The following is a 21972-nucleotide window of genomic DNA, read 5'->3' as shown; positions in this document are numbered from 1 at the left end:
AACTTAACTACCCTCACGGTAGAGTGTTTCCGACTCAGCTCACGACATCAACCTTCAGAAACTGTATGCAAAGAGGTAAAAAAAAATGCAGGACTCAAATCTCAACAGAGAAATTCTCTTTTATGGAACCATCTGTCTTGTTAAACTGGTACAGAGACACACATGGATGATCAGTCGTATTGAGCTACAAGCACAATAAAAAGACATTTTGGACATTTTTGACCAAAGAAAGGGAGAATGAAATGCAGTACGATCTTGGCAACCAGATGGTTGTGATAGTACCAGACATGTTACAACTACTTCTACTTCAACAGACGCAGGCAAAGTGAAATATCACTTCGCACAATTTTGCGTTTATCTGCATACAGCACACCATCCTGTATGTTTTAGGGGGATGGCTGGGGTGCATCGCTGGTTGAAACCCGACACTATTGCCTCACATGGGAAATGAAACCCCAAACCTGGGACGGAAGCCTTGGACGGTGCCTGGGTTTTAAAAGTATGCAAGGTGAATGGCCATTCTCTCTTGACTATTGAAAGAAATGCCACAAAAGGAGACTGCTAATTGGCTTGCACGAAATGTATTTCCACTTGTTACTCAAACGTAATTAAAACAGGATATGAAAGCTGTCTCGGTCTTTTTTGCACCTTTATAAATCCTTATTCACACACTTTCATTGTTTATGCTAACCAGCTCTGCATGCTGGGAAGATAATAGTTCCTACCAGCCAAAATTTCCGAGTTATTTCACCATTAATTGTGACTGCACAGAGCTCTGGTAAACAACTCTGCCATTTATGCAATATGGATGTCGATCTTCTTCACACACACATGCCACCATTTCCATTGATACATTTTTTTCCAATAGTTCATACAATTTACATCTGTATGTGTACACTGAATGGAAACAGTCCCAACACAATGCCTTTATAAACACAGCAAACAGACCTAACAACACAGCCATATGATTACTGTTTTCTGTTTTCTCTCTCTCCATAAGTTACCAGCAAACTTAACATAAACGCATATAATACAGATGCAATGACACGACACAAAGAAACAAGGACTTGATAACAATAGAGAATTTTAACCATCAAATCAAAACTGATACAGTTTACCTTACTTTCTGCAACTAAAAATATAAAGAATTAAGATAACAAAATGTTTTTTGTGTAAAGCCCATATATTACCAAGTACTTGCTAATTGCCACTCCTCATTTAAAATACTCACACACGAAGAAACGCTTCTTCATCCAGTATTGACAATTTCCCTTTCTTAAAAAAACACTGTGGTTTGCATATTGATCATGAAATTCTTTAATGACTTTTTTGACCCTCCATCTATTGTCCCTATTCTTACATATACAAGAAACAATTTTCAGAAAATCAACGACCACTCCTACTTTCAACCCTTTTTGTCAAATCCAGGTCACCATTAGCATTAATGGATTTTTTTCTACTCTTCACAAGTAATATTACAGCATGGTGCCCACTATCTCGTAAATCTGAACACAGCTCAGCACTCAAAAAAGCAGAAAGCTCCACAGATACTCCATACAGCAACTATGTTGACTGGGTCTAGTAAAATTTGCCATCAACAAAGTGTATGATTACTATTGTTTTACTCCTGTTAAATGCGAACACAGCATTATGCAAAATTAACCATTGAATATATATATTTGTTGTCAAACTTTGAGGAAAGAGAAAAAAATGCAACATACAGACAGTTCGCTTTCACACTAACCGGCATCACTCATATTTCACATTTATGAATATACACAATTATATGTTCAGCTTGGATTTGATGCAGATATGATGCACACAGATGATTGAGAATATTATTAAAAGTGTACAAACACCATCTCATCTTTGAGGATTATCATGTCGTATAGGTGGTCTTTTCCAAATGATATGCTGATCCAGTATCTTTCCAGATTCTCCCATTGCTCCTGTTACATAGCTCTCGGCGACGGCCAACAGAAACAAAGCATGCACGATACAATGAGTGTATCTCTCAAAATCTGCATCAATGAATGCTATTCACTGTGCTGTGCAGTGTTTTTTAATTGCAACTGCAACCTTTTTCAGCGACAAAACCCTTGTATCTTGATTTCTGCCAAATGCTTTTATAAATATTCAAAATGGTAGAGCGGGGGGACCTTGACGTCAGCACCATTTTTAGCGCTTCGCTTTGGATGTCCCTACACTTAATGGGCAGGCTTGCCTGTCAGGCACTGGCTCATTGCCAAATGTAACATCATGAGCTGATTCAGCTATATGGAGCCTCATTGCAATATAGAATCTCACTGCAATTATGAGTAAGGGGCCTACTCCTATTGCACATTACACCTATTAAAACATGTATGGGGTTGTTTTCCTAGATTTCTTAAATTTTTCTGTCAAATTTTAATTTAGTTTTCAGAGATTTCTTTAGAACAAGTGAAAAGATAACATCTCTCCTCCTAATGTGGGTGTGTGCACATACCATGTAATGGTACAGAAACTGTCTCTGGGGAACTAGCTCTTTTCTGCCGTGTTTCACTTATTAATGGCAAATATTTTACTCAATTTGCCCCGCAGACACTGATAAATTGTGTCTCAAAATACCATACTTTTCATCTTACTGTACCATTACGAGATGATGGCGAGAAAAATCTGAAATTAAAAAACACAATGAAAGGTAAAGTGACCACTAACACACTCTTTCATAAAGTATGCCATAAATCCAATATTACATGAAATTCACCAACTATGTCAATCTTTAGGATCCAGTTGTACAGTATCTTGTCTGAAGTTGAGCCCAATTATATCATTTGGATCAAGAAGTCAAACCTAAACAAGGGGAATCTGGCTTAAATTAGTTTTGTCTTGTCTGTTTTAATGATATCATCTTTTTCATTCATTTCAAACAAAACAACATCAAACTACTAAACTTGATGGTTGTCATTATATCAACACATTCTTTTCGAGTTATCTAACTCACACATAAAATGACTTTGACTCTAACTTGGCAAGGACAGAATTTTTTTGGCCTCAATCTGTATTTATTGACTCAGGCGGTTTTCAACTATTTCTCAAATTGATTTTCAGTCACACACAAACTAATCTGAGCAAGCATTGATGTCAATTCTACAATAAGGCTTGACAGAGAAAGGGCAAACTCAACGAAACTTAAAATGATCACGTTTGTTGGATGTTTGTTGGATTATTATTCCCTTAGATGTTTTTTTGATAATTGTTCCCTCCAGATAGAAAATAAAGGAATGGCTATTAAAAGCTTATCAACAGAGCTCACGGCAGTTTACCCTTTAGAAATTAAAAAGGTTTAGAGAATAAAAATTTACCTACCCTGCAAATTTTGGTATTAGAAAAACAAGTTCTAAAATTTACTGCTATTTGAAATTTGAATGGACAATATAGCTATGCTAAATATTTGGCTAAAGATTTAATTTACTACTTTCACAAAACCAAAACATTGAGAACTTCAAAATGAGTTGAGACAAGTAGCAGACCAGCAAAGTAATTTCAAACGTTTGGCGTTTGAATATCTGTTCCAGAAGCACATTCTACCTAAAGATAAGCACACAACCAGTGATGACCAGTTCAGCAAGAAAATGTGCCTCTGTCTACAGCATCCGTGAGCATAGCTAAAGAGTCCTTTCGTGCACAAAAAGGAAAACAAATTTGACAAATTTATGGCCAATTTGCATGTGAATAAGAGGCTATCCTGGCTGTCAGTTCCAGGGGGTACACTCAAATCACCCTGCGCACTAGATTTAAACCCCTGATACTACATCCTTCCTCACTGAAGATCCATTATGGTGCAATCTTGTGGTCACATTCTTCCAGTATATCTGAGTACATCTGACACCAAACTTGGTTCTCCAAGAATGTGTTTGTGGTCAAACAGTCTTCTGCTTTACCGAAGAGGAGGCCATAAATCCCCTCCCCCTCCTCCTATCATTACATGGACACTGCATTTATAATCTGCACCTGATTTCTCCAGACTTTTAGCTGTCCTTCTGAAGATATCATGCACATACATTTTTGATGAGTTGCCATAGCTTATGTTACACGGATTTTATTGATTTTTAACTCGCACATCTCCCATGAAGGTCACTACCGGCAAGTTTTTTTGTCCAAACATCTAATTGGAATTTCTATCCTCTCCGACCATTTTCCCCCCACAATGAATCCATGGTGTGGAAACACTAGATTCCAAGACTTCACAGCAGAGAAGAAGCCAACTATCAAGTGTTTATCTAGGGCATAATATGCCATGAGATAGTCTGTCAAACAGCAGGTAGCCCATAAACAGGCTCCTGATACTGTCTCTGTGGCTTGACCTTACCAGTCAAAAGTTGTTTTGAATCCATGCACACTACTCCCCTCAACTATTCCATCATCAGTGTCAAGCCTCATCTCTCCTGGCTGGTGCAATGTGTGACAACACTTCATAGGGACAAAAACTTGCTTCCGGTGGTTACAACCACAATGGCTGATATTACAAACATTACATCACCTAAGCCTCATGTCAACCATCCACAGTGCCTGTTGTTGATTCTAGTCTCTGGGTTCACTGCTTGGAACACTTTGGGGTCAATGGTTGAATACCCAATTAATAACATGTCTAACTTAACAGGCATTTCTGTATAGGATGAGAGAATGTTGACATCAAACTGCATAACACCCTACTTCCGCCACACCAGCCACCTTCAGGCAACCACTTTCTTTCCCTGCATCTCGGTTTACTTAATTACCGGGCTCCTTGCTGTTGGACACGTCTCAAATGGAATCTTTTGAAGCACAAGATCAACGCTCAGGCTTCTTAAAAAATATCAAAAGAAACACGCACATTTGCCAGCCCAACTGCTATGTTGTATCTCAGATTACATTCTAAACATATTGGTAATATTGCTCATCTGAATTCAGCAGTGCTTGTTACATTTCCTACACCGGGCCATTTCAATATCCTTGCTTCCTGGCTTTGGCATCATGCAAAACTCAACAATTTTTATTATAGCCTGCAGGTTGGTAGGCTTTGAAATCAAAATGCACATTCATTAGGTCCAACTACACATTCAGCAATTTCGCTCTGGTACTGACACCCGCTTATCAAGTTGTGTAATTGCTCAACAAGGATTTGGCTATTGTGAAGACTGCAAAGACAGTCACCTCGGAGACTTGTAATTAAAGTCATTTTCTGGATTGTACAACCCTTGCACATATCCATTCTTCAATGCTGACAGATTGCCTGCATGAATTTCCACGGAAGCATCTTTATTTTCCTTCACAAACATCACTGCCACACAGTTGGTATTCACCATGCCATTAAAGTGAACCGCAGATAGTTTTCTGCATGGAGAGTCCTTCACTCAATGCAGAGTCAGATGGGAAAAAAGGTTAATGAGAAAGGTCGGCTATTATCTGCAGCAAACAGATAGTTGCCTTCCACCAACATATGCAATTACAGTTTATTCATCCGTGAGGTGTGTAACATCACTGGAGAAATCATAACAGCAATAGTAATAGTAGTGTCTTGAAGAGAATTTTGATACATTGATACATTCCATCAAACTGAACCAAGAAGAAAGATTCTATAAACAATCTCAATCACAACAAACAGTAAGCCACTGTAGCTCCAAAGTTGTTCATTTCAGAAGTGAGAGTGCAGTCCATAATTTTCAGACAAGAAATAACTTCCTTGGAGAATTAACTCTGGTTTTGTCATGGTAATGTGATAGACCTGCTTTCCTATGAGACAGAGTGTCCACAAGAGATTTGCTTGTGCGCTGGGCATGAAATATATGGTATGTGACAATCTCTCTAAGGTTTTGTTTTTGTCTATTCATGATACCAGTTGAAAGATCTGGAGATGCATATTTCACATCCTCTACTCACATCAAAACAAACAAAGTGATGTTTAAAACACTAGGACCATTCCTGAAAGTAACCTTTGGTGAGTAAATGAAATTAAACAACTTCTCCCTGGCCAGTATTTGTGCACTATAATAAAACAAGATTTGTTATGAAACTCTAGTAAAAGATATTGAAAGGACAGATTTATCTCTGTCAGCCAAGTATTTTCTGACCAGTGTCTACACCATTCGTTTTTCAAGCCCAGTCTCCTCACCAAGTGATTTCTCCTAAATGACTTATTGAAGATGAACCCTGAGTGATGTGGTCAGTCATGATCTTAGGCATCAACAGCTTTGAATCAGCATCAAGCCTGACACTTTATTGCCCATGCTCATCTTCGGAAACTTCGCAACAGTTGACCCTCTCCCATAAACCATAGGACATTATTTATTTCTCAGCTATCCCCACCTTGCTGAGCTGAAGAGTTTGCATACCACGAAGGAATGCCAATAAAGAAAGAGGCTATTATTAATTTTTCCTGAGATAAATGGTGCAAGTACAACTGATGATTTTGCCAGCAGATGGCATTAAACCACTGGCAATTAATATCCCTCAGATGACAGAATCACTACAGAAATTAAACGACCCTAAAGAATTGCAATTGAATGCAAGCCAACATCTCCTTGAGCTTTGCCTCTTTTTAACGTACACAACAAAATCTGCACATCAAGATAAAATCAGTGTTATTTGCTGAATAGGTCATGATGAATCTATGTATGCACTGTCTATCAGTCAAGTTATATATATATATATATATATATATATATATATATATATATATATATATATATATATATATATACATACATACGCACACACACGCACACACACCTGTCTGCACACCCACACATGAATGCATGTAGGAATTGCTACAACAGAATTATGTTTTTTTTCTTGGAAATGCCTAGGGAAGTTGTCCTTCAAAACTGTAACATAGAATGAGTGTTCAGAGCAACGCAAAACTAATTGCCATTGTGTATTGACCTTGCGCTGCACAATACACTGACTGACCGCATTAACACAGAACTCATTTGGCCAGAAAGAGTTTCTTTTTCAAAGTTCGCCGACAGCCTCCTCTTGTCTACTGACAGCGTAAATACATGCTCCAGAGCCATTATGAAAATCGCTGGCCTTTGAGCATATTTCTCTGTCTACTTTAGCGCATATCTTCACCTGAGAGACTACACATTCCCTGCTTGCCATATTGCATCTGACGCTGAATTTCTTGATCCTCGTATTTTCTTTTGTATTTAAGAATATTGGCATTTTTCCAAATGGAAGAATAATTAACTCTCCACATCTGAAGCAATAACATTGAGACTAAACAAGACTATGGATTTTTTTGAGAAATGTTTTTCTTTCACATGTTTTTCTTTCACATGATGAGGACTCTCCAATATTGTATTTCAAAGTAACATCTTTCCATTGCAGTATTATGCATTAATACCATCTGTACATGGACTTCATCAGAGAACAAAGATCTCCCGGAATATTTTGACACATCTTAGAAGAAAAGCAAATTGACAGTTTTGGAGACTTGCAGGCAATGGTTTCAAGATTAAACACCCTAATGCCGTATCTGCTGTCCTGCATGTCAAGTTCACCTGCTCCGTACGTTATACATGAAACACACTACTTTGAAATCTAGTGAGAAACATAAGCTACACGGGGCAATCTGACTGGCTGCATAGATGCGTTGTTATACAAATTAAAGACAGTGGAAAATTACTCTCGCAGGGAAACCTTTCCTTTCCTGTGATGAACAAAAGAATACAACACCCTGATTTTTTGGTTGACTAGTTTTTGGTTTTAAGTTGTCAGCTGTATATATGTAGAATCTGGCATATGGAAAGCATTCCCAATACTACATCACCATCATAATCATAATCATCGATAGGAATGGCTGTGGGGCTGGCAGAAATCAGAAGATGTCAGCTAAATTTCTGTGTGGGTAGGTTTTGCCTGGAAACTTCTCTTTCTCATCAGAAGATCACCAATAACAGGCTGGCCACCATATCAGGACTACATTTTAAGCAGCTGACTTCAGGAGTGTGGTGTAACATCACCTCTGTTTTATCTCCAAAGCTTTTCCTTTGTTAGGTGTTCACACAATGTTCTGATGTGGAACCGAATCTCCGGGGAAGTCTAATGCATATAGTAGTGCTGATTGAATAAAGCAATCGGGTATGGCTATTAGTTCAAACAAAGCCAAGTATGCAGAAACACAAACACACACATGCACATGATTGCATAGCCTAGTCACATGTATACAGCCCTGACACACACTGGTGCAGTAACAGCATACAGTTGAAGGTCTTCACAAACTCACTCCCTGGGTCCTCATGTCAGATTAATCTCATATTTTCCCCAACTTGGCAAGTCATTAACATGTTATGAGAAGCTAATCCACCTTGTATCTAAAGAGCACGGAAGCGGGTCATTGCAGAAAGCCGATGGAAAGAATATCTAATTTCAAATCTTAATCAAGCTCCCAGGGATGCTAGTCAAAACCCGGGGTGATTAGACGCAGGATGATGCACTTGGGGACAGAATGAAACAAAAGCTTGCATCAAACATGCTGTATCAAAGCATATGACAGGCCCTGTCCAATCCCTATCCCTAGCTGTGACTGCCTCAAGCCATTCAGTATGATTACTCCTATTATCAATATATTCTCATTTGCTGCGGCTATAACTGCACTTTCATTTAAAATGTGAATGCAATATTGATGCACAGTGATGGACATGTAACTCCTGGCCATTGGCTTTCTCTTCTCCTCTTTGCAAAACCACCACTGGGCTTGATAAAGCAAGAAACGACAATTGCACAAGTCAACTTGAATCATTCCTCCCCTAATCAAATCCAATGTGTTCGTGGGAAGCTTTTCAGCATGCATGCCTGCCCAGGAAGGTGCATGTCAGTTTGACGAGTGCACTGGCCTTGTCACCAACTGATTGTCTGTCAACTTACTAGCAAGGATGATATTTTCCATCAAAGCGGCGGGAAAACGCAACGTCAAAACTGGCATTTTCTGCCTGCTCTTCTCCTTGGGCAAGATTTCACTGGTTTACACAGATTGATATTGGTTTGCCATGATGAAACTCAATGCTGAACATACAAAGCGAAAATGCATTTGCCCTCTGTGGAAAGTTTATTCAACTCTGTGGAGCATGTGATTTGCAACTCACATTCTCCTCGTTTTCAATTTCAAGATTTTACGAGTTTTTGCTAAACAGCGTCAATAGTTTCTTGACATTTACGTTCCTTGATTTTATCTTCATGTTCGAAAATCATGCACAATTTCGGTTTTTCAAAAAAGGCTACATGGTATTATTTTGAAATCAGAATTTCTTTAAACTCTGTGTTCATTGGAATTGCCTCCATTGTGTGTTTTCCCTAAAACAAACTTGCTAATAATTTAAAAGGAAACTTCTGCTTTCAAATGTCCAACCAAAAGACGACACAACTCTGATGAACTATATCACAAGCAGCAAGGAAACACACGGACAGAGATTGACACACTGTCAAACAGATACATTTGTTCTATAATTTCATAAAAACTTTGTTGCAATTGTAGTCCGCATTCGTAAAGGCCCAGGCAATTCTGACCAATTGAATACTGTTTGATATATCCAGGAAGATTCACTTCAGACAGGGAAAGAGGACTTTTTTCTGCATATGGAAAAAGCTGATAACATGTATTCAAGACACTGATGCAGCCAATGGTGACAAAAAAATTGCCTGCTAGGCCATCACTGATATTCCATGGGAAATTCTTTCTTTGCAGTGGCATCCAGTTGCCATGGTTATTATTTGAAAATGTCAAAAATCCACTGCATATTCTATAAATATGTTTCTTGACATTATAAAATACCAAAAGATCTACAGAGGACAATTTTCCATCCTAAATCTTATCTTTTTTGTACAACTGGGACAACTTTAACGACTAAAAACCTATTTTTAGCAGAAAACATCAGTCAATCTTGATCAGTTTTCACCATCCGAAATTCTGCCTCTTATAAGAAATACTAACACTGGCAAGTTTACTTAAAATCAGGTTAAACCCATGAAAGACCCAAAGTTAAGCTGACAAGGATAAAGAAGATTTATGAGATCAGTATGCAGCACAATTCATTGGGTTTTTGGGATTCAATTTCTGTGACCATGTGAAAAGTTTGACTTAATTTACACATAAGACACTGCACAGACATTTTCAACACACAAGAACATGTTTTCATTATATTTTTGATCAATGTGAGAAAAGTCTACCTACAGAAACCCTTATTCTAAATGGGTACATATTGTAATATGTAACATCGAAAGATATATCCAATTGTAAAATTAGAATTTTTAAAATTTTGACAATAATACAATGACCAGGAATATCAGAATTTCACATTTTGAAAGTAATTTTTTCTGGAAACAAACCTTTGGCTCACTGCTGAAGTAGTCAGCTAGCAGAAGATAAATTTCTCCTCAAATTACCAAGGACATATTTTTCCATTTATATCACATGATGCTAATGGCAATGTGCTTTTACTAATGACCCTTCCAGTTCCTCATAGCCTGGTACACTGTGACCGCATCACCCCTAACTAAAGACTATCCTGATTCATTCTCAGTTCTAAAATATCTGACATTTATTCGTAAATATTATTCAGGTGTGTGGTTCTTTGTGGATTCCATGCTTATCATCCCGATCTTATCCGTGACAGATCTCTTGACAATGACCCCACGACCCTTGCCTCATTTACAATTTCCATGGAACTTGAATGCGTAAATTGCATCACTGGAACAGAAGCACAATCAGATAACGGATTTGCAAATCAGGACTTGACAGCCGTTGTCAAGCCCTGGAGATGTTCATGACCTTCTCCCTGCAACAGAACCTGTCATCTTACCCGCAGATGCTCAGGGAAATTTTAGACAAGATAGGAAAGACATGCTGTCACCATGGAGAACTACTTCATTACAATGAAACCTTAAGAGTCTTGAAAGGGTAGCTAGTGTAATGCGACTTTGATTTGCCATGCTCAATGACTTGCCCTCGGCAGATACAGATCATACATCAAAACCTCTGGTGATTCAGCAAAGTATGTCCCCTGACAAAACTCTGACAACCTTGAGCAACTGCAGTGTTAGGCTTGCCTTTCAAACAAACATGAGTTTCTATCTCTCCGCCTGCTTTTTATTCTCTTCCTTTTCTCCTTCAGAATGATCACCCGTTCATCTGCCTTGTTATTATTTATAAACTACTTTGCACAATTCAAACCCACAAAGAGGCAAGGTACGTACATGGTGTTTGCACTGCCATCACGGCTATACCTGATACAGATGGTTATAGCAGACTAATACTACACACAAGAGCACACAATCCGCTTTATTCCAACTTTGCAGAGATGCACAATTCCTGTTTCGCATCATGCAAACACTCTTACATCAAACACCACCCCGTCTCAGTCGTACGTTGAGTTCATGCCAGATGATGAAAGGTCAACCTTTGACAGGGGTTACTTCTGGTTAATCCATCCAAAAATGATGAAGTCCTTCACAAGTAAAGATCTCCTTGTCATTGCCGAGCAAGTCTTGTATACAGAAGTACCTTTCTACAGAAACAGCAGCAGCAGACTTTGAGAAACACTGAGATACTGGAAAATATTCAGATTCTACCTAAAGTTGATCATGTCGGAAACAGCACAATCATCCAGACTCACAACAGTTTAAAGTATGTCCAATACTGGCGAAGAATGAGAAAGAAATCATGTTTAATCGCCACTGGTTGAAAACAGGACAGACTTATGCTGGTTGGGGCAGGCCTGGAAAATTAAGGGTCATAGTAATACCCTAACAACCGGAGCTGGACAAGTCAGACGGAAGTCTCTATAACCGGCCCAAAAACTTCTGATGTGCGACCTTTAACCACCACTCACATGACATTTCCATTCATATAAGTGCCCTCAGACAGTCACCTCTCATCCAACTCAATGAATAAAGCATGTCCAAAAGAGCAGCTGTATGTAAAGTAAAACCTTGTGAACACACTAAGAATGGTGTCAGACCTTTTTCCTAGGGGCATGGTAGCACCAAAAAATCCTCTCTTGAACTACTGGTGGGGGTTAAAGCTCTAATTGGACCACTCATAAAGTAAGCAGTAAGCATATGATATCCGCATTAACAGCTCACTTGCATCAAAAGTGTCCACTTCAAAGACTTCTACTGTGTAATCCAATCTCTATCATCAAGGCATTTTTTTCCTGGCCAAGTAAGAAACTTTGGTCTCATAACTAGCGACACATAAGCCTTGCATATGGACTTCTATGAGCTCTTCAGATGCCAACAGCACTCTCCTCACATTTGAATGAACACAATTATGTTCATTTTCAGGATTTTTTCCATTTTCCAGCAATTCAGATTTTATTCTTCATACATTCCTCTTTTTGAATACATGAGGCAGCAGGGCACAGTTCTCCGGAGGAGGGCCTTTTTCTTTTACTGTTTGCCCAGCCACAATTGTGATGTGGCTACTTTTGTTGTGCCTTTCTATACACTGCAAGACTTCTTTGTCCTGCACCTTGTCTACCTTTTCAGGGGTCCATTCATTACCACGGAAAAGACACCAAGGTATAGAAAAATGTGCTCTATACTAAATATACTCTCTCCATTGACATATGAAAGACTTAAGTCTGCACACTTACCCGAATTTTGACCACTCTGGCTCGCATTCCATGTCCATGTTTCTTAAACATCATTTTCTGGAGAGAAAACAAAAAGACATGGGCCAATTAATATCATATTGATCTTGTCTAGCATGCTTCTAAACTTTTAGAGGTTGGAATTGTTCTGTGTGGGAAAATACGATCAATTACGAAGCCATTGTTATTTAAATGAGTCATTGCTTAGATAAACACTTGGAGCACACCGCCAGGATCTTTAAATTGGCATTGTTCTTTCAGCAAGACATGTGGACTTCTCCCAACAAAACTTCATGGAGGACAAAAGCAGAGGTATCTACTATAAAACTTGGCAGTTTCACTCTGCCTACAGCAGTGTCTTTACACACACACAAAAATTACCACATGCCTTCATAAAAACAGTGTAAACACCAAAATCAATAAACTTTAGTGATTTACATTTATTGAGAAAGGCCCTAGACCTGTACTGGCTCTGTATTACCCACAACTGAAAAGCTCTTGCAAACCATGATTTAATATGTCCTATTTTTTTTAAAAACTTCCAAAATTGCGAAAATCAAGTATCACATGGGTTGGAAACTTTGCCATCCCCGCTCAATAGCAGAGTAGAGACACTCCCACAAGGCCTTGCATATTAAGATTACCACAGAAAATCAATAGCACTACGATTGCCTATAGCCCTTTTTAACACCCTAAAAGCAGGCTATTCTAGATGTCATGAAATGTGTGATACACTGCCTCTTTTTTCTTTCTAGGTCTTTTTGAAGATAGCCTGCCACTCTCCAAAACCAATCAATGTAATTGCAGTTGCCGTATGCGACATGATGAATGCTCGATGGCATAGAAATAATTGATTCCCAAGTGGAGTTTTTTTTCATTTCAGACAATCAATACTAGCAATGCCTTGTCCAATTCAATGGTTACTTAACTACTTCCCTCCACTATCCCTTAAAAAAATATTGAAAACTTTACTTGATTAGTCCACATGTTCAGCAACCGCTAGAATTCCAGTTGATAAGTTACCAGAGTTGACCATATATTAATTAGAGGCTAACTATTCAGCCTTTGGGCCAGGGGTCCCTACAGACAAAACGATAGAACTTCAAAGCCCATCAATTTGCTACCATAAATCTAGTTTGCATCATTTCTTGGCAAGCCACCAAAGTTCACCCCACTCAGTGAAATCATCAGTATTTTTGGAAGAGAGGACACGGCAAAAAACATGTACACTGACCACACGGTCACCAAAACAATTTGACAAGTATGTAGCCAGCGACAGATTGGCACAGATCCACCTGGCACGTTGCCCACATCAGAGGAAGACAAACGTGTCCTTCAAGGTGTTGTTTACCTCGCCTAAACTTTGTACACAAACTATCAGCATGAATTTGTCAAAGTATCATGAGAAATAATGTACAAGACAGAACATGACGATTGAGTGGAACAAGGGACCAGACAGACTTGTATGGTGTCAAAGTGACAAGACTATCAGCGGAAGAGACCATTCTGCCAGTTGGAAAACTGATGGCTTTTGTTGAACTCTGGCTACAACCTGCCAATAAAAGACTATGACTACCCTTGCCGCTATTAAAGCCTTCAAAAAATTTTAAGTAGCTTTCTCGCTGACCAAAGACTTCTATAACACTAGCAGTGCTAGCAAGTCTGGGAGAAGAGATCACGCCGTGACAGCTTGAAATGGTAGTATTCACACGAGCCACAAAGACCAAGCTGTACGAACCCTATCCAACCTCCTCCTTGCAGATGTCTACACTTTTAACATGACAATGGTGACAAATCATCATGACAATTGACATAAAGTTCAACAAAAGAACAACACTTGAGAAAAATCTACTGTACGTCATCTTCTTCTTCTGGCATGTGATTTTTGATCAAGCCTGCGCACGTCACACTGTTAGACAAAATGATGGTATAATAATTGAGCCAGGGAAACGAGTGACACTGCAAGTCGCACATCATCATGGAATACATAAGTAAATATTTCATGCCTGCCTCCCCTCCCCCCCCCCCCGCCTGCTACCCTTGCATCCAAATTATCATCACTGAATTCTTTGGGTTTCTCCATCCACACATCACACACCATACAAAAAAAAATCAATGATGAAAGCACAGAAAGCTGGCAGGGTGTGTTATTACACTTCTCTCACAGCTTTCTAATCTGCTTATCTCCCCAGCCTACATGCTGACACATTCCCACCAATGTTCTATTAATTCTATTATTTTCTGAATGATAATAAACTCATTCACTCCTGGTAACTCCTCAAAGAGACAGCAGTTTGTATCTTGCTAATCTGTTGAAACCAATTTCCATCTTCATGCCATTTTTTTTTCAAAATCCCGAGAGGAAACATTAAGGTCAAACTGAAACCGCACAAAAGCAGAGTCATATTTCTACCGCGTAGCTTTGAAGATTTTTGAGGAAGAGTGACATTCTCAGGAGATAAAAAATCTCTGATGGTAATACTCTGTACCTGAACTGATCATGAAAAGAAATTACTCGCATCAGGGTATTACAAGCACATGCTTTTGAATTTCCCAGTTGCCTGAATTTTCCAACATTTTCAATGTCAGCATGTACAAATTTGTCAAACCTGACACTTGCTAACACAGATTCCAGAAGAAAACATTCCAAAATTTAAATATGGTTTGCCTTTTTTTACTTGCTTAACAAACTCTAATTATGATCTGAATACAATCCCATAATCCTTGGCTCAAGTCTATTATTTTACCATTTGTAATTCTTCATTATCAACAACAAGATTATAACTCACACAATAAAAAATTATGTTAATTAGATCTTTAAAATTTAATTTCTGCAAGTCTTCTGTTCTAATTGGTGGCCTCTATCAGTTAAGATTATCATCTAAGTTTCTATATGAACAAAAAGCTGGCACCGTACCAAGATCTCAAATACTATCATCATCAAAAATAGATTTCACAGTAAATTTCTATGAGAAGTCACCTGTCACTCAGATTAGCAAGAAAACAAATCTTTCCAGTTCCCCACCCACTCTATAGTATGATAGGATGCACGTCAAGTTTTTCATTAATTATGTTATGCCAGATTCTCACCATATTTGGAGGATGCTGGATATTGGTACGCATAACAGCCATGAATGATTTTGTCAGTTTTACAAAATGCCATTATAGTTTGTTCTGTACGCAAGGCAAAATAGCCATGTATAATCTCGATAGATAAAACAATTTTTTTTTAATGAAAAAACCTTGCATGAGGAAAGGATATGATACACTGACATATTTCCCACAGAGATAACTATCTACAGTGGACTAAATAAATTTGTTAATACCAGTAAAAGCACTGATTTCCTTTGGGTTGCTATGAACAATTCATTTCCATCACAGTCATTCCTTTCCCGAGTGACATGTACCCTACAACATACATCTACTTGTTTATTTTCAAACTCAAAAACTTGTAAATCAGTGGTTTAACGGTTTACAGCACCAAACATAAACCTTCCGTGCACTAAAAAAGCTGACATGTTAAGCTGAATATCAATCCCGGCAAGGTGGACAGATAGAAATAGAGACGCTAAGATACAAACACTATTTAGTTCACCTTTTTGCTAACCCCTGTCAGATTTTGTGGACCTTGTTGAAACTATCTTGATAACCTTATTGGTAATACAATCTTCTGGCAAGGCAAGCACAATCAGCCCACCATGTCATTTCCTTCTGATTTCAGGGAGGTTTTTTAAAGTGAAATCCAGAAAAAATGTCAATCCAGCATTACAAAATGCATTGCATAGCCTGATGTATATCTGTAAAAATACTGACAGTATATGGCAGTTGTGCGAACCTGAAGCACAAAATACATTCAGGCCTGTAAATGTAAAATTCCTAATTTGGAACACTCCCTTGCAATATTCACAAAAGTGTTCTCCCCAGGATTTTGTGAGAAGAGGGCGAAGACGTGGTGCGAAGCACCACAAGCGACCGCGTCAGCGGTCGCGGGGGGAGGTCAGGAGGGGGGTGTCCCCCCTCCTGCCGTTGGAGCTTTTGAAAAACAGCGATTAAAATGGTGTCATTTGGTGGCACTTGGGGAGTATTTTTTTCAGATTTTTTTCGTATAAAAAACTCAAAGGAAAGGAGATCTGAGACAGTGTACCATAACTTTTATTACAGTTTACTGATTTCAATTATGAAGATTTCATTTTTTGAAAACGAAAACGTAGCGAGAGACATACATTTATTCATCGATGTCAAAATTATCACCATAACACTCAGGTTTGGGGAGCATTTTTTCAGATTTTTTTCGTACAAAAAACTCAAAGGAAAAGAGATCTGAAACAGTGTTCCATAACTTTTATTACAAACGAAAATATAGCGAGTCTAGAGACATACATTTATTCATCGATGGCAAAATTATCACCATCACTCACGTGTTTTCATCCTGATACAAGTCCGACCGAGCCTAAAATTAGGTTGTTTTGCTTTTGGAAGGAATACACAAACGAAATTCTAACCTCCTATAAAACTTCAGTGTACTCTGCTGTCCTTGTTACCCTCCAGCTCCTTGCCATGTTTACTCAGCTAAGTCGGTTACCTAATGCACGGTCCCTATGGAGGGACCGTGGCTAACGTAACGTTACGGACTGAGCCATGCAAATATGGCTGCCTTCGATGAGTTGCACATGGGCTTATGATCTCGGATGACATCACAAACTCGCGAGATTTGCAAGATCGATGAGAATTACGTTTGCAGTCTGCAGGATCGACGCTCACGCTCGCATTTTGCTTGTAAATCACTGTCAACTTTTTTTCCCCGTACATTTTATTGTTTTATTTTTCAAAAAAATAAATCTTTTTCATTTCTGGCAAGGGGGCGCTCGGAATTTACAAGAGGGCGCCACGCCCCTGTTACCTTATTCAGGGAGAACACTGCAAACCATCGAAAATGAGGTCTCAGGATTTCAATTCTTTCTCATGAAACCCGTTGCATCTTGAAAGGGAGTAACAATTAAAAAAAACGAACCTATTCTTAAAATAATCCAAATCAGGTCTTGATGAGATATTAACTTACAGATACCAATATCTACCAGACATGGGCAAAATCTTGCAGAAAATCAATATCAGTATCATGATAAAGAAGATATAGAGGGTTTTTGTCAACATTTTTGCATTAAAAACTGATATGCATAGAAAGTTACAGAGACAGATCCCTCTTTGCAAACTAATTACAAAGTGAGCACAGCCTGCAGGAACTAAAAATACGGATGACATAAAGCACATAATCCCGTTTGTATGTGTGACGCTTTGTTTGTCATTGGACACAATATGGCCCTACCTGCAGTTTCCTATGTCTAGTGTATATATATATGTTAATTTGTTTGTTGGTTTGGGCATGATGCCAATTTAAGATAACCTTCACTAAATACAGGATGGTCAAACCCTTCCTGTCTTAATTTGCATAATTAATATTTACGTATGGCTTCTTTTTCACACATCTACAGCTCATTTACATCAATGAGAAAATTTTGTTCTAATTTGCTAAATAAGAGAAAGAAGAGGCCTTTCCTGAAATTTTAGATTGAGTATTTCATCACATGCTTGAGCTGGATTTCCCCGTGCAGTGCAGGCGTGAGGAAGGAAGCCTACATAGCATTGATGATGTCATTTACGCTACTGCATAGTGACTTGGCAATGAGCCAAGTTTCACACACTGTGTTGTTCTTCATTGTCATAAAGCAAACGGCATAGAAAGAGGTGGCACTGTAAACTTTCTCTAGTACTCTCTCTTGACTGTTGAAGGGAAACGCCTTTAAAATATTGCCAAGTCATTAATTTAAGTCATGATCCCTACTACAGATATGTAAATCGTAGAGTTCAGGCGAGAATTTGCACGTCCACTGCTTGGGATCTGGCCCTTTCACGACTGCAAGGTTCACTCTATCAGTGTTAATTGTGACTACGCATATACATCCAGTTGATTATGAGCAAGCCTACAGCAAAATGGCAAAATCACATGGGTCCCACCTATGTATTCCCAAAAGACTCAATATCCCAAAAAAGAAGGTTGTTATTGGGCCAAGGACTACTTATGCTGGAGTCGAAAGACAATGCATATTAATAAACCAATTGATAATACATATGCATACTCATTTATTCCAAGTACATGGAAATTCTATTACTCACAAACAGCTAGTCAACCTGTAGTCTACAGATGCAACACCAATGTAGTGTTTCAATCACACTAACTGGGTTACCAGAATTTCTAAGCCTCAAAGCTGAATATGCAAACTTTATTTTTTGTAGTTGAAAGAGGGGGAGTCTAATCACCTGCATACACCACAAATAATTGCACTAAGTACACAAGGAAATCACAATAAATTACATTGTATTTACTACAGTTCTTAAGTGATGCAAATTACTAAATACAAAAAAACACCCCCTTCAATTCTGCATGGGCTTTTTTCACTGAAATGAGGAACTCCAGCATGGCTCTTTTTGGCACGCCTCCAGCTCTCTCACAGTTGTCCTCTCAGACAACTAGAGCATGCATTCATGATCCGACTTGATTGATTGTTGTGTTTCAAAATACTTGATCCGTGAACCAGTCCTCTCTTTAACCCCTTAAAAATGCACACCAGAAAATGCACATCAAAATGTGTCATATTCAGTTTGATTGATTACAAAGTAAAAGTCTTCATAGTTCACAAGGCTTGAAGAGTTCACGACAAAAAAAAAAACTCCTGGGAGGTCAGAAAAGAAGACCATATCTAGTGTTGCCAACAAATGATAACATTTTCCAAATACAACAAACTACCCCTGAAATATTTGAACTCTTGCTGGGAAACCTGACATAACACAACACAACACACTCAATCAAACATCTGTCCACCCAGTTCTAGCCTCCCACTCTTCCCCTGCATTTGTTGACCCTGTTGCCAGTGTACACACCGAAGACCACAGTGAACCATGCCACACATATCAAACTTCTTTACATTATACACGTTCCATTGTCAACCTTGAGAAACTTTTTGAAACAATACTTCTCGCCGTTTGGATATACATGTGTACTGGATTTAAAGATAAAAACGTCCTTGCTGAAACGTGACACTCAAGTTATATATTGTGTGGACGGCGAGAATTGAGTTGCCTACTATGGACAGTCGATCGAGTACTAACCAAGGCCAACCTACTTTGTTTTGCCGTTGGCACGTTTCCAAACACTACAATGAGGCTCAGGAATTCCTAATTCGAAGAGGTGCCATTCTGCAACATTTTTTAATGTTTCAAAAAAAAATTTCCTTCGCTAGATTTCAATTTTTTGGAGCAAGCCAGATGTTTTCTGACTGATGTCACGGTAAAACTTGCCCATCTATTTTTACAACATGACCCGAGAAAACTATCTTCACATGGCGGGGCGTGGGAGATTGCCAACCCCCATCTGCGTACATCATGCACGTTTCAACAGTCACAGCATGGTTTTCTGCCGCCAAATTTTATGCCATACACACGTCCACTTGCTACATTTTACTATATTGACGACTTCCGTTCGTTCCCCTTGGAATCAAATGTTCGATTAAGAAATGCAAGACAACGGAATAACTTTGTCCTATCTTTTGTAGCTTGACAGCAGCACCTGTATGCAGAGATATTTTTTTTTGTTCTTTGGGATGGATTATCAATAACAATAAGTCAATATCGTGCTGATCGCGGATCGGATGTCTGCTCCCGCTCTGTCAGTCGTATTCAAAGACACGTGATCAAGTCAAAATAATAAAATCATACCTTACAAAAATTGCACCGTGAAATATTTATTAGTAACAGACCTGTTGCATCTTTTCAAAGTCCAGGCTTGGTCGATTCAGTAGGTGCGGTGAAATATCCCCAAGACCCTGCCGATGACGTTTCCTGGGCGAGGATTCTGCGGTCGAACGAACATTTGCCAAGAAAACCTGACTCCCGGGAGACACGTGACGCAATCTTTGAAGCTGTTTCGGTGGGGATGAACTGAAAAGCACCGGTACAGGTTTAGAGCACAAGTCTCGCACTTCATCGTCGCTTGACCCTGAGCTTTCGCCGTTGACACTCCAGCGGTTGGCTTGAGACCATTTTCGCTTCTCCGCTGCCTGATTCTCTTTGCATTGTTTTTCTATATCGGCAAGTTCTTCCTCCGAACTATGCCTATCTCTTTCTGACAAAGATTGTAATACATTTTCCGTCAAACACGGCCTGTCCTCTAAAGGCTGGTGGGGCTTTGTGCACATAGAAACCGCATTAGTTGGAGGCGTAAACGTACAACAGTTCGAGATCTGTCCGCCATGTCTGCCTTCTGCGGAGATAAAACAGTTGGTGTAGTGGTTTCACATCACAAGCGATCGGCCGACAGGGTTTTCTAGGAGCCCCAAAATTACAAATTATAAAAGGTAAAAACCTACCTTTGTTTAGTTGTTGTAATTCCTGGTTTTCTTCCTCCGAATCCGAGTTAAAGTCCTCGTCATTCTCGGTCTCCTGTGAATGGCAAATTAAATATCGAACGATCAGCATGGCGGTCGTCATCATAACGACTGACACGTCGATTCGAAGCCAGGAAAATTGCACACAAAGACGAATTTCGGGATATTTGAGCAAGACCTACCTTTGGATGATAAGGTGTAACTTCATTTATAGATTGGGATTTCAATTTTTGAGTAAGAAACCTGAGCATATCCATATGCAACTGCAGAGGACAGGCAGTTAGAGCCGTTCCTGGTGGATACAGATCCAGTTTGGCGGTGCAGCCAGTTTGCTCGTTCCAGCCGTCATAAAACACCTGAAACAGGGCCTTGTCATCAATAAAATTTCACAGAAAGAGAGCTAAACAACCATTCTACAAAATTACAAAATCTGGTATCGATATGCCAAGTCAAGAGCCGTCTAACCTGAGATCAAAAAATACCGACCATTTTCCGTCCCCGGCTATTCTACGGATTCGTTTCCATTCAGTGTCTAGGAAACGATGTTCTCCGCTGACTGGTCGGTGAGGGAATGGAGTTACACGCGGATCAGATGAACAACAATGGGTGACACCCCATCAAAACAACAAAGTGCGCTCTCATTGGTTAGAATTGACAACCCTTGTCGACGACTGCTGACCTCAGCTTATTACGACATTACTTATTTACATATGAAAACACGTAAAACGATTCGTGTCATATATATATGAACAGATGAATGAAAGTTGCCGCCCCGAATCAGTCAAGATCAGTGTGTTCCACTTTCGCCAGGGTTAAAGAAAATAAGTGTTTTTCTTATATAGGCTTCTGATATAAGTGATTATGTTTTCCATATAATTTCTTTCTATCGTGGTTGTTCTTCCGGTTGAACGGTCTTGTCGCGA

At 39.0% G+C, this 21972-nt stretch overlaps 1 protein-coding gene across 1 annotated transcript in view; it reads right to left on the bottom strand.

Annotated features, from left to right (window-relative positions):
* The window catches only part of LOC139149067 (uncharacterized), a 39761-nt gene extending 18057 nt beyond the window's left edge, over positions 1-21704 (bottom strand). The window contains exons 1-5 of the mRNA XM_070720591.1: positions 21515-21704; positions 21232-21405; positions 21032-21104; positions 20423-20925; positions 12615-12671 (exon numbers count right to left, since the gene is read on the bottom strand). Of these exons, the coding sequence (XP_070576692.1) occupies positions 12615-12671; positions 20423-20925; positions 21032-21104; positions 21232-21306 (708 nt within the window). The 5' untranslated portion in view covers positions 21307-21405; positions 21515-21704. The remainder of the gene's footprint in view (positions 1-12614; positions 12672-20422; positions 20926-21031; positions 21105-21231; positions 21406-21514) is intronic.
* Positions 21705-21972: the final 268 nt, after the last annotated feature.

The sequence above is a fragment of the Ptychodera flava genome, chromosome 14 (assembly GCF_041260155.1).
Source record: "Ptychodera flava strain L36383 chromosome 14, AS_Pfla_20210202, whole genome shotgun sequence".
NCBI lineage: Eukaryota > Metazoa > Hemichordata > Enteropneusta > Ptychoderidae > Ptychodera > Ptychodera flava.
This window is presented reverse-complemented; position numbering and strand designations above follow the sequence as displayed.